At 55.3% G+C, this 14194-nt stretch overlaps 1 protein-coding gene across 1 annotated transcript in view; it reads left to right on the forward strand.

Annotated features, from left to right (window-relative positions):
* The first annotated feature begins 7117 nt into the window (after positions 1-7117).
* Positions 7118-14194, forward strand: part of LOC138760366 (saccharopine dehydrogenase-like oxidoreductase) — a 63079-nt gene continuing 56002 nt past the window's right edge. Inside the window, exon 1 of the mRNA XM_069930867.1 lies at positions 7118-7380. Within this exon, the coding sequence (XP_069786968.1) occupies positions 7200-7380 (181 nt within the window). The 5' untranslated portion in view covers positions 7118-7199. The remainder of the gene's footprint in view (positions 7381-14194) is intronic.

Below are 14194 nucleotides of genomic sequence, written 5' to 3' on the forward strand. Positions count from 1 at the left end.
AGATGGTGATGTCCAATATTTTGGAGGCGAAAGTGAGGATACCTGATGAGGATATGCACTTGGAAACTGAGCTCAGGATCAATGCTGCAGGCAGTCAGGTTCATGCTCGGGTAGTGTTACAGAAGAGACTTGGCTTTTAAAAGTCATTCAGCCATGCATCATCAGCAAAGCTGATGGCATCCTACTTGGACTTGGACTCCTCATCCAATCAGCCACGTAAATTGTGAACATCAGGGATCCCAGCACAATTTAAGCCAGTCCATTAGCTGCAGGGTCTCAAACCAAAGATTCCTGCTTTTTATTTTCTGTCTGTAAACTAACCTTTGGTCCACCTTGTATACTATCCACAATATTTACAACCAAGCCTCAGCAATGCAGAGGGATGGAAGCTAAATCCATCATGGTATTCAGGATGGATTACTGAAAATCTTCTTTCTTCTTTGGCTTGGCTTCGCGGACGAAGATTTATGGAGGGGGTAAAAGTCCACGTCAGCTGCAGGCTCGATTGTGGCTGACAAGTCCAATGCGGGACAGGCAGACACGGTTGAAGTGGTTGCAGGGGAAAATTGGTGGGTTGGGGTTGGGTGTTGGGTTTTTCCTCCTTTGTCTTTTGTCAGTGAGGTGGGCTCTGCGGTCTTCTTCAAATAATGGCCTCCTAACCACACATAGGAGTACACTCTGAACAAATTGTTTTCTTCCCCAACTCTTTCAAGTTTATTTGAATGTACTTTGGTTTGAAAATTGAACTTTTAAAAGTTAAAATTTAATGAAATCTTTTTGATGGGGAAATAGCCAAAAAAAGCTCCCAAAAGTGGACAGTTTATTTTGATAATTTTCTTAATTCTAAATCATTTGCTTACCCTAACAAGATGTCAGATTAAGGCACAAATGCAAAATTGAATATAATGGATACAGTAAATGTGAATTAAGAGCAGAAGATACTGGAAATACTCAATAGATCAGGCAGCATATGGAAAGGGAAAACCATTAGAACTGGGGAGTGTTATGACATAAAATAAATGTTAAATTGCACAGAAAGAAAGATCTGCAATAAGTGGGGGGGGGGGGGGAGGCAGGACAAATTAAGTGATATGAGAATTATGTTACAAGGCAAATAGAGGAGACAGATATGGTAATAGTGGAATTTCCCGAACCTTTTGAACACTACCTCGTGTGGATATGGCATTCTGACCATGATAGACTTCGACATTGAATGGGATAATACAATGAATAGAGTACAACCCGGAGAGAACAAAAAAAATAGACAAATTACTGTGATGATGTAGGGGGTCTGAGAATTAGTTTATTTTTATCTCGATAATTTTATCAAATTATTTGCATAAATTATTTCTATGAATACTTCGAGATACTACAAGTAACTATTGATGTAGTTTTAAACATATATATTTCTCTGTGTTTACTTATGTACAATGTAATTGTCATTTTTTTAATGTATATGTTAAACTCAATAAAAATATTTTAAAAAGAATTGGTTTAATTTGAAAGAAATTGCCCTGTGGGAGCAGTTCTTTCGGTATTGGAATAAAAAGCGTGCCTGGCTGCAAAGTTGACAAGTGAATGGAGGTGATTTTTTTTTAAAAAAAGGAAAGCATGAAGGATGAAACAAAGGAGGATGAAGGATGAAAGAAAGGAGGAAGGATGAAGGATGAAAGAAATTGGAAGGATGAAGGATTAAAGAAAGGAGGAAGGATGAAGGATGAAAGAAAGGAGGAAGAATGAAGGATTAAAGAAAGGAGGCAGGATGAAGGATGAAAGAAAGGAGGAAGGATGAAGGATGAAAGAAAAGAGGAAGGATGAAGGATGAAAGAAAGGAGGAAGGATGAAGGATGAAAGAAAGGAGGAAGGATGAGGATGAAAGAAAGGAGGAAGGATGATGGATTAAAGAAAGGAGGAAGGATAAAGGATGAAAGAAAGGAGGAAGAATGAAGGATTAAAGAAAGGAGGCAGGATGAAGGATGAAAGAAAGGAGGAAGGATGAAGGATGAAAGAAAGGAGGAAGGATGAAGGATGAAAGGAAGGAGGAAGGATGCAGGATGAAAGAAAGGAGGAAGGATGAAGGATGAAAGAAAGGAGGAAAGATGAAGGATGAAAGAAAGGAGGAAGGATGAAAGATGAAAGAAAGAAGGAAGGATGAAGGATTAAAGGAAGGATGAAGGATGAAAGAAAGGAGGAAGGATGAAGGATTAAAGAAAGGATGAAGGATGAAAGGAAGGAGGAAGGAGGAAGGATGAAAGAAAGGAGGAAGGATGAAGGATGAAAGAAAGGAGGAAGAATGAAGGATTAAAGAAAGGAGGCAGGATGAAGGATGAAAGAAAGGAGGAAGGATGAAGGATGAAAGAAAGGAGGAAGGATGAAGGATGAAAGAAATTGGAAGGATGAAGGATCAAAGAAAGGAGGAAGGATGAAGGATGAAAGAAAGGAGGAAGAATGAAGGATGAAAGAAAGGAGGCAGGATGAAGGATGAAAGAAAGGAGGAAGGATGAAGGATGAAAGAAAGGAGGAAGGATGAAGGATGAAAGAAAGGAGGAAGGATGAAGGATGAAAGAAAGGAGGAAGGATGAAGGATTAAAGAAAGGAGGCAGGATGAAGGATGAAAGAAAGGAGGAAGGATGAAGGATGAAAGAAAGGAGGAAAGATGAAGGATGAAATAAAGGAGGAAGGATGAAAGGAAGGAGGAAGGAGGAAGGATGAAAGAAAGGAGGAAGGATGAAGGATGAAAGAAAGGAGGAAGAATGAAGGATTAAAGAAAGGAGGCAGGATGAAGGATGAAAGGAAGGAGGAAGGATGAAGGATGAAAGAAAGGAGGAAGGAGAAAGGATGAAAGAAAGGAGGAAGGATGAAGGATGAAAGGAAGGAGGAAGGATGAAGGATGAAAGAAAGGAGGAAGCATGAAGGATTAAAGAAAGGAGGAAGGATGAAGGATGAAAGAAAGGAGGAAGGATGATGGATTAAAGAAAGGAGGAAGGATAAAGGATGAAAGAAAGGAGGAAGAATGAAGGATTAAAGAAAGGAGGCAGGATGAAGGATGAAAGAAAGGAGGAAGGATGAAGGATGAAAGAAAGGAGGAAGGATGAAGGATGAAAGAAAGGAGGAAGGATGAAGGATTAAAGAAAGGAGGAAGGATGAAGGATGAAAGAAAGGAGGAAGAATGAAGGATTAAAGAAAGGAGGCAGGATGAAGGATGAAAGAAAGGAGGAAGGATGAAGATGAAAGAAAGGAGGAAGGATGAAAGAAAGGAGGATGAAGGATGAAAGAAAGGAGGAAGGATGAAGGATGAAAGAAAGGAGGAAGGATGAAGGATGAAAAAAAGGAGGAAGGATGAAGGATGAAAGAAAGGAGGAAGGATGAAGGATTAAAGAAAGGAGGCAGGATGAAGGATGAAAGAAAGGAGGCAGGATGAAGGATGAAAGAAAGGAGGAAGGATGAAGGATGAAAGAAAGGAGGAAATATGAAGGATGAAGAAAGGAGGAAGGATGAAAGATGAAAGAAAGAAGGAAGGATGAAGGATTAAAGGAAGGATGAAGGATGAAAGAAAGGAGGAAGGATGAAGGATTAAAGAAAGGATGAAAGGAAGGAGGAAGTAGGAAGGATGAAAGGAAGGATGAAGGATGAAAGAAAGGAGAAAGGATGAAGGATGAAAGAAAGGAGGAAGGAGGAAGGATGGATTAAAGAAAGGAGGAAGGATGAAGGATCGAAAGAAAGGAGGAAGGATGAAAGGAAGGATGAAGGATGAAAGAAAGAAAGAAGGATGAAGGATGAAAGAAAGGAGGAAGGATGAAGGATGAAAGAAAGGAGGAAGGATGAAGGATGAAAGAAAGGAGGAAGGATGAAGGATGAAAGAAAGGAGGAAGAATGAAGGATGAAAGAAAGGAGGAAGGATGAAGGATGAAAGAAAGGAGGAAGGAGGAAGGATGAAAGAAAGGAGGAAGGAGGAAGGATGAAATAAAGGAGGAAGGATGAAGGATGAAAGAAAGGAGGAAGGATGAAGGATGAAAGAAAGGAGGAAGGATGAAAGAAAGGAGGAAGAATGAAGGATGAAAGAAAGGAGGAAGGATGAAGGATGAAAGGAAGGAGGAAGGATGAAGGATGAAAGAAAGGAGGAAGGATGAAAGAAAGAAGGAAGGATGAAGGATGAAAGGAAGGAGGAAGGATGAAGGATGAAAGAAAGGAGGAAGGAGGAAGGATGAAAGAAAGGAGGAAGGATGAAAGAAAGGAGGAAGGATGAAGGATGAAAGAAAGGAGGAAGGATGAAAGAAAGGAGGAAGAATGAAGGATGAAAGAAAGGAGGAAGGATGAAGGATGAAAAAAAGGAGGAAGGATGAAAGAAAGGAGGAAGAATGAAGGATAAGAAAGGAGGAAGGATGAAGGATGAAAGGAAGGAGGAAGGATGAAGGATGAAAGAAAGGAGGAAGGAGGAAGGATGAAAGAAAGTAGGAAGGATGAAGGATGAAAGAAAGGAGGAAGGATGAAAGAAAGGAGGAAGGATGAAGGATGAAAGGAAGAGGAAGGATGAAAGGAAGGATGAAGGATGAAAGAAAGGAGGAAGGATGAAGGATGAAGGAAGGAGGAAGGATGAAGGATGAAAGAAAGGAGGAAGGATGAAGGATGAAAGAAAGGAGGCAGGATCGAAGGATGAAAGAAAGGAGGAAGGATGAAGGATGAAAGAAAGGAGGAAAGATGAAGGATGAAGAAAGGAGGAAGGATGAAAGATGAAAGAAAGAAGGAAGGATGAAGGATTAAAGGAAGGATGAAGATGAAAGAAAGGAGGAAGGATGAAGGATTAAAGAAAGGATGAAAGGAAGGAGGAAGTAGGAAGGATGAAAGGAAGGATGAAGGATGAAAGAAAGGAGAAAGGATGAAGGATGAAAGAAAGGAGGAAGGAGGAAGGATGGATTAAAGAAAGGAGGAAGGATGAAGGATGAAAGAAAGGAGGAAGGATGAAAGGAAGGATGAAGGATGAAAGAAAGAAAGAAGGATGAAGGATGAAAGAAAGGAGGAAGGATGAAGGATGAAAGAAAGGAGGAAGGATGAAGGATGAAAGAAAGGAGGAAGATGAAGGATGAAAGAAAGGAGGAAGAATGAAGGATGAAAGAAAGGAGGAAGGATGAGGATGAAAGGAAGGAGGAAGGATGAAAGAAAGGAGGAAGAATGAAGGATGAAAGAAAGGAGGAAGGATGAAAGAAAGGAGGAAGGATGAAGGATGAAAGGAAGGAGGAAGGATGAAGGATGAAAGAAAGGAGGAAGGAGAAAGGATGAAAGAAAGGAGGAAGGAGAAAGGATGAAAGAAAGGAGGAAGGATGAAGGATGAAAGGAAGGAGGAAGGATGAAGGATGAAAGGAAGGAGGAAGGATGCAGGATGAAAGAAAGGAGGAAGGAGGAAAGATGAAAGAAAGGAGGAAGGATGAAGGATGAAAGAAAGGAGGAAGGATGAAGGATGAAAGAAAGGAGGAAGGATGAAGGATTAAAGAAAGGAGGAAGGATGAAGGATGAAAGAAAGGAGGAAGAATGAAGGATTAAAGAAAGGAGGCAGGATGAAGGATGAAAGAAAGGAGGAAGGATGAAGGATGAAAGAAAGAAGGAAGGATGAAGGATGAAAGAAAGGAGGAAGGATGAAAGAAAGGAGGATGAAGGATGAAAGAAAGGAGGAAGGATGAAGGATGAAAGAAAGGAGGAAGGATGAAGGATGAAAAAAAGGAGGAAGGATGAAGGATGAAAGAAAGGAGGAAGGATGAAGGATTAAAGAAAGGAGGCAGGATGAAGGATGAAAGAAAGGAGGCAGGATGAAGGATGAAAGAAAGGAGGAAGGATGAAGGATGAAAGAAAGGAGGAAAGATGAAGGATGAAGAAAGGAGGAAGGATGAAAGATGAAAGAAAGAAGGAAGGATGAAGGATTAAAGGAAGGATGAAGGATGAAAGAAAGGAGGAAGGATGAAAGAAAGGAGGAAGCATGAAGGATGAAAGAAAGGAGGAAGGATGAAGGATGAAAGAAAGGAGGAACGATGATGGATTAAAGAAAGGAGGAAGGATAAAGGATGAAAGAAAGGAGGAAGAATGAAGGATTAAAGAAAGGAGGCAGGATGAAGGATGAAAGAAAGGAGGAAGGATGAAGGATGAAAGAAAGGAGGAAGGATGAAGGATGAAAGGAAGGAGGAAGGATGCAGGATGAAAGAAAGGAGGAAGGATGAAGGATGAAAGGAAGGAGGAAAGATGAAGGATGAAAGAAAGGAGGAAGGATGAAAGATGAAAGAAAGAAGGAAGGATGAAGGATTAAAGGAAGGATGAAGGATGAAAGAAAGGAGGAAGGATGAAGGATTAAAGAAAGGATGAAGGATGAAAGGAAGGAGGAAGGAGGAAGGATGAAAGAAAGGAGGAAGGATGAAGGATGAAAGAAAGGAGGAAGAATGAAGGATTAAAGAAAGGAGGCAGGATGAAGGATGAAAGAAAGGAGGAAGGATGAAGGATGAAAGAAAGGAGGAAGGATGAAGGATGAAAGAAATTGGAAGGATGAAGGATCAAAGAAAGGAGGAAGGATGAAGGATGAAAGAAAGGAGGAAGAATGAAGGATGAAAGAAAGGATGCAGGATGAAGGATGAAAGAAAGGAGGAAGGATGAAGGATGAAAGAAAGGAGGAAGGATGAAGGATGAAAGAAAGGAGGAAGGATGAAGGATGAAAGAAAGGAGGAAGGATGAAGGATTAAAGAAAGGAGGCAGGATGAAGGATGAAAGAAAGGAGGAAGGATGAAGGATGAAAGAAAGGAGGAAAGATGAAGGATGAAATAAAGGAGGAAGGATGAAGGAATAAAGGAAGGATGAAGGATGAAAGAAAGGAGGAAGGATGAAGGATTAAAGAAAGGATGAAGGATGAAAGGAAGGAGGAAGGAGGAAGGATGAAAGAAAGGAGGAAGGATGAAGGATGAAAGAAAGGAGGAAGAATGAAGGATTAAAGAAAGGAGGCAGGATGAAGGATGAAAGGAAGGAGGAAGGATGAAGGATGAAAGAAAGGAGGAAGGATGAAGGATGAAAGGAAGGAGGAAGTGGGGGGTAAGGCGGCGTTAACACGGCCTGGCCCCGCCCTGGCGGTGGGCGGTGTGCGGCCGCGGGTCTGCTTGACGACACAGGGTGGGTGGTGCCCGCCTTCTGCTCCCCTGACACTCGCCCATCGGACGACTCGGACGAGGATGGCGTCCAGCCGGCCCTACCAGCTCATTGTGTTCGGCGCCTCCGGCTTCACCGGAAAGTATGTGGTGGAGGAGGTGGCCCGGGTGGCAGCTGAGGCCGAGGAGCCTCTGACCTGGGCCGTGGCCGGTCGGAACCGAGACAGACTGGAGCAAACGCTGGAGCGAGCGGCCGGCGTCCTGGGTGAGCGGGGTGGGGGGGGGGTGAGCGGGGTGGGGGGGGGGTGAGCGGGGGGGGTGGGGAGAACGGGTCACGGAGAGAGTGGGGGGGGAGAACGGGTCATGGGGAGAGTGGGGGGGGGAGAACGGGTCACGGAGAGAGTGGGGGGGGGAGAACGGGTCACGGAGAGAGTGGGGGGGGGAGAACGGGTCACGGAGAGAGTGGGGGGGGGAGAACGGGTCACGGAGAGATTGGGGGGGGGAGAACGGGTCATGGAGAGAGTGGGGGGGGGAGAACGGGTCATGGAGAGAGTGGGGGGGGGGAGAACGGGTCATGGGGAGAGTGGGGGGGGAGAACGGGTCATGGGGAGAGTGGGGGGGGGGAACGGGTCATGGGGAGAGTGGGGGGGGAGAACGGGTCATGGGGAGAGTGGGGGGGGCAGAACGGGTCACGGAGAGAGTGGGGGGGGGAGAACGGGTCACGGAGAGAGTGGGGGGGGGAGAACGGGTCACGGAGAGAGTGGGGGGGGGAGAACGGGTCACAGAGAGAAGGGGGGGGAGAACGGGTCACGGAGAGAGTGGGGGGGGGAGAACGGGTCACGGAGAGATTGGGGGGGGGAGAACGGGTCATGGAGAGAGTGGGGGGGGGAGAACGGGTCATGGAGAGAGTGGGGGTGGGAGAACGGGTCATGGGGAGAGTGGGGGGGGGGAGAACGGGTCATGGGGAGAGTGGGGGGGGGGAACGGGTCACGGGGAGAGTGGGGGGGGAGAACGGGTCACGGGGAGAGTGGGGGGGGAGAACGGGTCACGGGGAGAGTGGGGGGGGAGAACGGGTCACGGGGAGAGTGGGGGGGGAGAACGGGACATGGGGAGAGTGGGGGGGGAAGAACGGGTCGGAGAGAGTGGGGGGGCAGAACGGGTCACGGAGAGAGTGGGGGGGGGAGAACGGGTCACGGAGAGAGTGGGGGGGGGAGAACGGGTCACGGGGAGAGTGGGGGGGGGAGAACGGGTCATGGGGAGAGTGGGGGGGGGGAACGGGTCATGGGGAGAGTGGGGGGGGAGAACGGGTCACGGAGAGAGTGGGGGGGGGAGAACGGGTCACAGAGAGAGAGGGGGGGAGAACGGGTCACGGAGAGAGTGGGGGGGGAGAACGGGTCACGGAGAGATTGGGGGGGGGAGAACGGGTCATGGAGAGAGTGGGGGGGGGAGAACGGGTCATGGAGAGAGTGGGGGGGGGAGAACGGGTCATGGGGAGAGTGGGGGGGGGAGAACGGGTCATGGGGAGAGTGGGGGGGGGGAACGGGTCACGGGGAGAGTGGGGGGGGAGAACGGGTCACGGGGAGAGTGGGGGGGGGAGAACGGGTCATGGGGAGAGTGGGGGGGGAGAACGGGTCATGGGGAGAGTGGGGGGGGAGAACGGGACATGGGGAGAGTGGGGGGGGAAGAACGGGTCGGAGAGAGTGGGGGGGCAGAACGGGTCACGGAGAGAGTGGGGGGGGGAGAACGGGTCACGGAGAGAGTGGGGGGGGGAGAACGGGTCACGGAGAGATTGGGGGGGGGAGAACGGGTCATGGAGAGAGTGGGGGGGGGAGAACGGGTCATGGAGAGAGTGGGGGGGGGAGAACGGGTCATGGGGAGAGTGGGGGGGGGAGAACGGGTCATGGGGAGAGTGGGGGGGGGGAACGGGTCACGGGGAGAGTGGGGGGGGAGAACGGGTCACGGAGAGAGTGGGGGGGGGAGAACGGGTCACAGAGAGAGGGGGGGGGAGAACGGGTCATGGGGAGAGTGGGGGGGGGGAGAACGGGTCATGGGGAGAGTGGGGGGGGAGAACGGGTCATGGGGAGAGTGGGGGGGGAGAACGGGTCATGGGGAGAGTGGGGGGGAGAACGGGTCATGGGGAGAGTGGGGGGGGAGAACGGGTCATGGGGAGAGTGGGGGGGGAGAACGGGTCATGGGGAGAGTGGGGGGGGAGAACGGGTCATGGGGAGAGTGGGGGGGGGGGGAGAACGGGTCATGGGGAGAGTGGGGGGGGGAAGAACGGGTCACAGAGAGAGTGGGGGGGGGGAGAACGGGTCACGGAGAGAGTGGGGGGGGCAGAACGGGTCGGAGAGAGTGGGGGGGCAGAACGGGTCACGGAGAGAGTGGGGGGGGAGAACGGGTCACGGAGAGATTGGGGGGGGGAGAACGGGTCATGGGGAGAGTGGGGGGGGAGAACGGGTCATGGGGAGAGTGGGGGGGGAGAACGGGTCATGGGGAGAGTGGGGGGGGAGAACGGGTCATGGGGAGAGTGGGGGGGGAGAACGGGTCATGGGGAGAGTGGGGGGGAGAACGGGTCATGGGGAGAGTGGGGGGGGAGAACGGGTCATGGGGAGAGTGGGGGGGGAGAACGGGTCATGGGGAGAGTGGGGGGGGGGGAGAACGGGTCACGGAGAGAGTGGGGGGGGAGAACGGGTCACGGAGAGAGTGGGGGGGGCAGAACGGGTCGGAGAGAGTGGGGGGCAGAACGGGTCACGGAGAGAGTGGGGGGGGGAGAACGGGTCACGGAGAGAGTGGGGGGGGGAGAACGGGTCACGGAGAGAGTGGGGGGGGGAGAACGGGTCACGGAGAGAGTGGGGGGGGGAGAACGGGTCATGGAGAGAGTGGGGGGGGGAGAACGGGTCATGGAGAGAGTGGGGGGGGGAGAACGGGTCATGGAGAGAGTGGGGGGGGGAGAACGGGTCATGGGGAGAGTGGGGGGGGGAGAACGGGTCATGGGGAGAGTGGGGGGGGGAACGGGTCATGGGGAGAGTGGGGGGGGAGAACGGGTCACGGAGAGAGTGGGGGGGGGAGAACGGGTCACAGAGAGAGGGGGGGGGGAGAACGGGTCACGGGGAGAGTGGGGGGGGAGAACGGGTCACGGGGAGAGTGGGGGGGGGGAGAACGGGTCACGGGGAGAGTGGGGGGGGAGAACGGGTCACGGGGAGAGTGGGGGGGGAGAACGGGTCATGGGGAGAGTGGGGGGGGAGAACGGGTCATGGGGAGAGTGGGGGGGGAGAACGGGTCATGGGGAGAGTGGGGGGGGAGAACGGGTCATGGGGAGAGTGGGGGGGGAGAACGGGTCATGGGGAGAGTGGGGGGGGGGAGAACGGGTCATGGGGAGAGTGGGGGGGGGAAGAACGGGTCACGGAGAGAGTGGGGGGGGGGAGAACGGGTCACGGAGAGAGTGGGGGGGGCAGAACGGGTCGGAGAGAGTGGGGGGGCAGAACGGGTCACGGAGAGAGTGGGGGGGGAGAACGGGTCACGGAGAGAGTGGGGGGGGGAGAACGGGTCACGGAGAGAGTGGGGGGGGAGAACGGGTCACGGAGAGAGTGGGGGGGGAGAACGGGTCACGGAGAGAGTGGGGGGGGGAGAACGGGTCATGGAGAGAGTGGGGGGGGGAGAACGGGTCATGGGGAGAGTGGGGGGGGGGAACGGGTCATGGGGAGAGTGGGGGGGGGGAGAACGGGTCACAGAGAGAGGGGGGGGGAGAACGGGTCACGGGGAGAGTGGGGGGGGAGAACGGGTCACGGGGAGAGTGGGGGGGGAGAACGGGTCATGGGGAGAGTGGGGGGGGAGAACGGGTCATGGGGAGAGTGGGGGGGGGGAACGGGTCATGGGGAGAGTGGGGGGGGAGAACGGGTCACGGAGAGAGTGGGGGGGGGAGAACGGGTCACAGAGAGAGGGGGGGGGAGAACGGGTCACGGGGAGAGTGGGGGGGGAGAACGGGTCATGGGGAGAGTGGGGGGGGGAGAACGGGTCATGGGGAGAGTGGGGGGGGAGAACGGGTCATGGGGAGAGTGGGGGGGGAGAACGGGTCATGGGGAGAGTGGGGGGGGAGAACGGGTCATGGGGAGAGTGGGGGGGGAGAACGGGTCATGGGGAGAGTGGGGGGGGAGAACGGGACATGGGGAGAGTGGGGGGGGAAGAACGGGTCGGAGAGAGTGGGGGGGCAGAACGGGTCACGGAGAGAGTGGGGGGGGGAGAACGGGTCACGGAGAGAGTGGGGGGGGGAGAACGGGTCACGGAGAGATTGGGGGGGGGAGAACGGGTCATGGAGAGAGTGGGGGGGGGAGAACGGGTCATGGAGAGAGTGGGGGGGGGAGAACGGGTCATGGGGAGAGTGGGGGGGGGAGAACGGGTCATGGGGAGAGTGGGGGGGGGGAACGGGTCACGGGGAGAGTGGGGGGGGAGAACGGGTCACGGAGAGAGTGGGGGGGGGAGAACGGGTCACAGAGAGAGGGGGGGGGAGAACGGGTCATGGGGAGAGTGGGGGGGGGGAGAACGGGTCATGGGGAGAGTGGGGGGGGAGAACGGGTCATGGGGAGAGTGGGGGGGGAGAACGGGTCATGGGGAGAGTGGGGGGGGAGAACGGGTCATGGGGAGAGTGGGGGGGGAGAACGGGTCATGGGGAGAGTGGGGGGGGAGAACGGGTCATGGGGAGAGTGGGGGGGGAGAACGGGTCATGGGGAGAGTGGGGGGGGGGAGAACGGGTCATGGGGAGAGTGGGGGGGGGAAGAACGGGTCACGGAGAGAGTGGGGGGGGGGAGAACGGGTCACGGAGAGAGTGGGGGCGGCAGAACGGGTCGGAGAGAGTGGGGGGGCAGAACGGGTCACGGAGAGAGTGGGGGGGGAGAACGGGTCACGGAGAGAGTGGGGGGGGGAGAACGGGTCACGGAGAGAGTGGGGGGGGGAGAACGGGTCACGGAGAGAGTGGGGGGGGGAGAACGGGTCACGGAGAGAGTGGGGGGGGGAGAACGGGTCACGGAGAGAGTGGGGGGGGAGAACGGGTCACGGAGAGAGTGGGGGGGGGAGAACGGGTCATGGAGAGAGTGGGGGGGGGAGAACGGGTCATGGGGAGAGTGGGGGGGGGAGAACGGGTCATGGGGAGAGTGGGGGGGGGAGAACGGGTCACAGAGAGGGGGGGGGAGAACGGGTCACGGGGAGAGTGGGGGGGGAGAACGGGTCATGGGGAGAGTGGGGGGGGGGAGAACGGGTCATGGGGAGAGTGGGGGGGGAGAACGGGTCATGGGGAGAGTGGGGGGGGGAGAACGGGTCGGAGAGAGTGGGGGGGCAGAACGGGTCACGGAGAGAGTGGGGGGGGGGGAGAACGGGTCACGGAGAGAGTGGGGGGGGGAGAACGGGTCACGGAGAGATTGGGGGGGGGAGAACGGGTCACGGAGAGAGTGGGGGGGGAGAACGGGTCATGGAGAGAGTGGGGGGGGAGAACGGGTCATGGGGAGAGTGGGGGGGGGGAACGGGTCATGGGGAGAGTGGGGGGGGGAGAACGGGTCACGGAGAGAGTGGGGGGGGGAGAACGGGTCACAGAGAGAGGGGGGGGGAGAACGGGACACGGGGAGAGTGGGGGGGGAGAACGGGTCATGGGGAGAGTGGGGGGGGGGAGAACGGGTCACGGAGAGAGTGGGGGGGCAGAACGGGTCCGAGAGAGTGGGGGGGCAGAACGGGTCACGGAGAGAGTGGGGGGGGAGAACGGGTCACGGAGAGAGTGGGGGGGGAGAACGGGTCACGGAGAGAGTGGGGGGGGGAGAACGGGTCACGGAGAGAGTGGGGGGGGGAGAACGGGTCACGGAGAGAGTGGGGGGGGGAGAACGGGTCACGGAGAGAGTGGGGGGGGAGAACGGGTCATGGGGAGAGTGGGGGTGGGGAACGGGTCATGGGGAGAGTGGGGGGGGGAGAACGGGTCACGGAGAGAGTGGGGGGGGGGAGAACGGGTCACGGGGAGAGTGGGGGGGGAGAACGGGTCACGGGGAGAGTGGGGGGGGGGAGAACGGGTCATGGGGAGAGTGGGGGGGGAGAACGGGTCATGGGGAGAGTGGGGGGGGGAGAACGGGTCGGAGAGAGTGGGGGGGCAGAACGGGTCACGGAGAGAGTGGGGGGGGGAGAACGGGTCACGGAGAGAGTGGGGGGGGGAGAACGGGTCACGGAGAGATTGGGGGGGGGAGAACGGGTCACGGAGAGAGTGGGGGGGGAGAACGGGTCATGGAGAGAGTGGGGGGGGGAGAACGGGTCATGGGGAGAGTGGGGGGGGGGAACGGGTCATGGGGAGAGTGGGGGGGGGAGAACGGGTCACGGAGAGAGTGGGGGGGGGAGAACGGGTCACAGAGAGAGGGGGGGGGAGAACGGGTCACGGGGAGAGTGGGGGGGGAGAACGGGTCATGGGGAGAGTGGGGGGGGGGAGAACGGGTCACGGAGAGAGTGGGGGGGCAGAACGGGTCCGAGAGAGTGGGGGGGCAGAACGGGTCACGGAGAGAGTGGGGGGGGAGAACGGGTCACGGAGAGAGTGGGGGGGGAGAACGGGTCACGGAGAGAGTGGGGGGGGGAGAACGGGTCACGGAGAGAGTGGGGGGGGGAGAACGGGTCACGGAGAGAGTGGGGGGGGGTGAGAACGGGTCACGGGGAGAGTGGGGGGGGGAGAACGGGTCACGGGGAGAGTGGGGGGGGGGAACGGGTCACGGGGAGAGTGGGGGGGGAGAACGGGTCACAGAGAGAGGGGGGGGAGAACGGGTCACGGGGAGAGTGGGGGGGGAGAACGGGTCACGGGGAGAGTGGGGGGGGGAGAACGGGTCACGGGGAGAGTGGGGGGGGGGAGAACGGGTCACGGGGAGAGTGGGGGGGGAGAACGGGTCATGGGGAGAGTGGGGGGGGAGAACGGGTCACGGAGAGAGTGGGGGGGGGAGAACGGGTCACGGAGAGAGTGGGGGGGGCAGAACGGGTCGGAGAGAGTGGGGGGGCAGAACGGGTCACGGAGAGAGTGGGGGGGGAGAACGGGTCACGGAGAGAGTGGGGGGGGAGAACGGGTCACG

This window comes from Narcine bancroftii, chromosome 4 (genome assembly GCF_036971445.1).
Source record: "Narcine bancroftii isolate sNarBan1 chromosome 4, sNarBan1.hap1, whole genome shotgun sequence".
In the NCBI taxonomy this organism is placed as follows: domain Eukaryota; kingdom Metazoa; phylum Chordata; class Chondrichthyes; order Torpediniformes; family Narcinidae; genus Narcine; species Narcine bancroftii.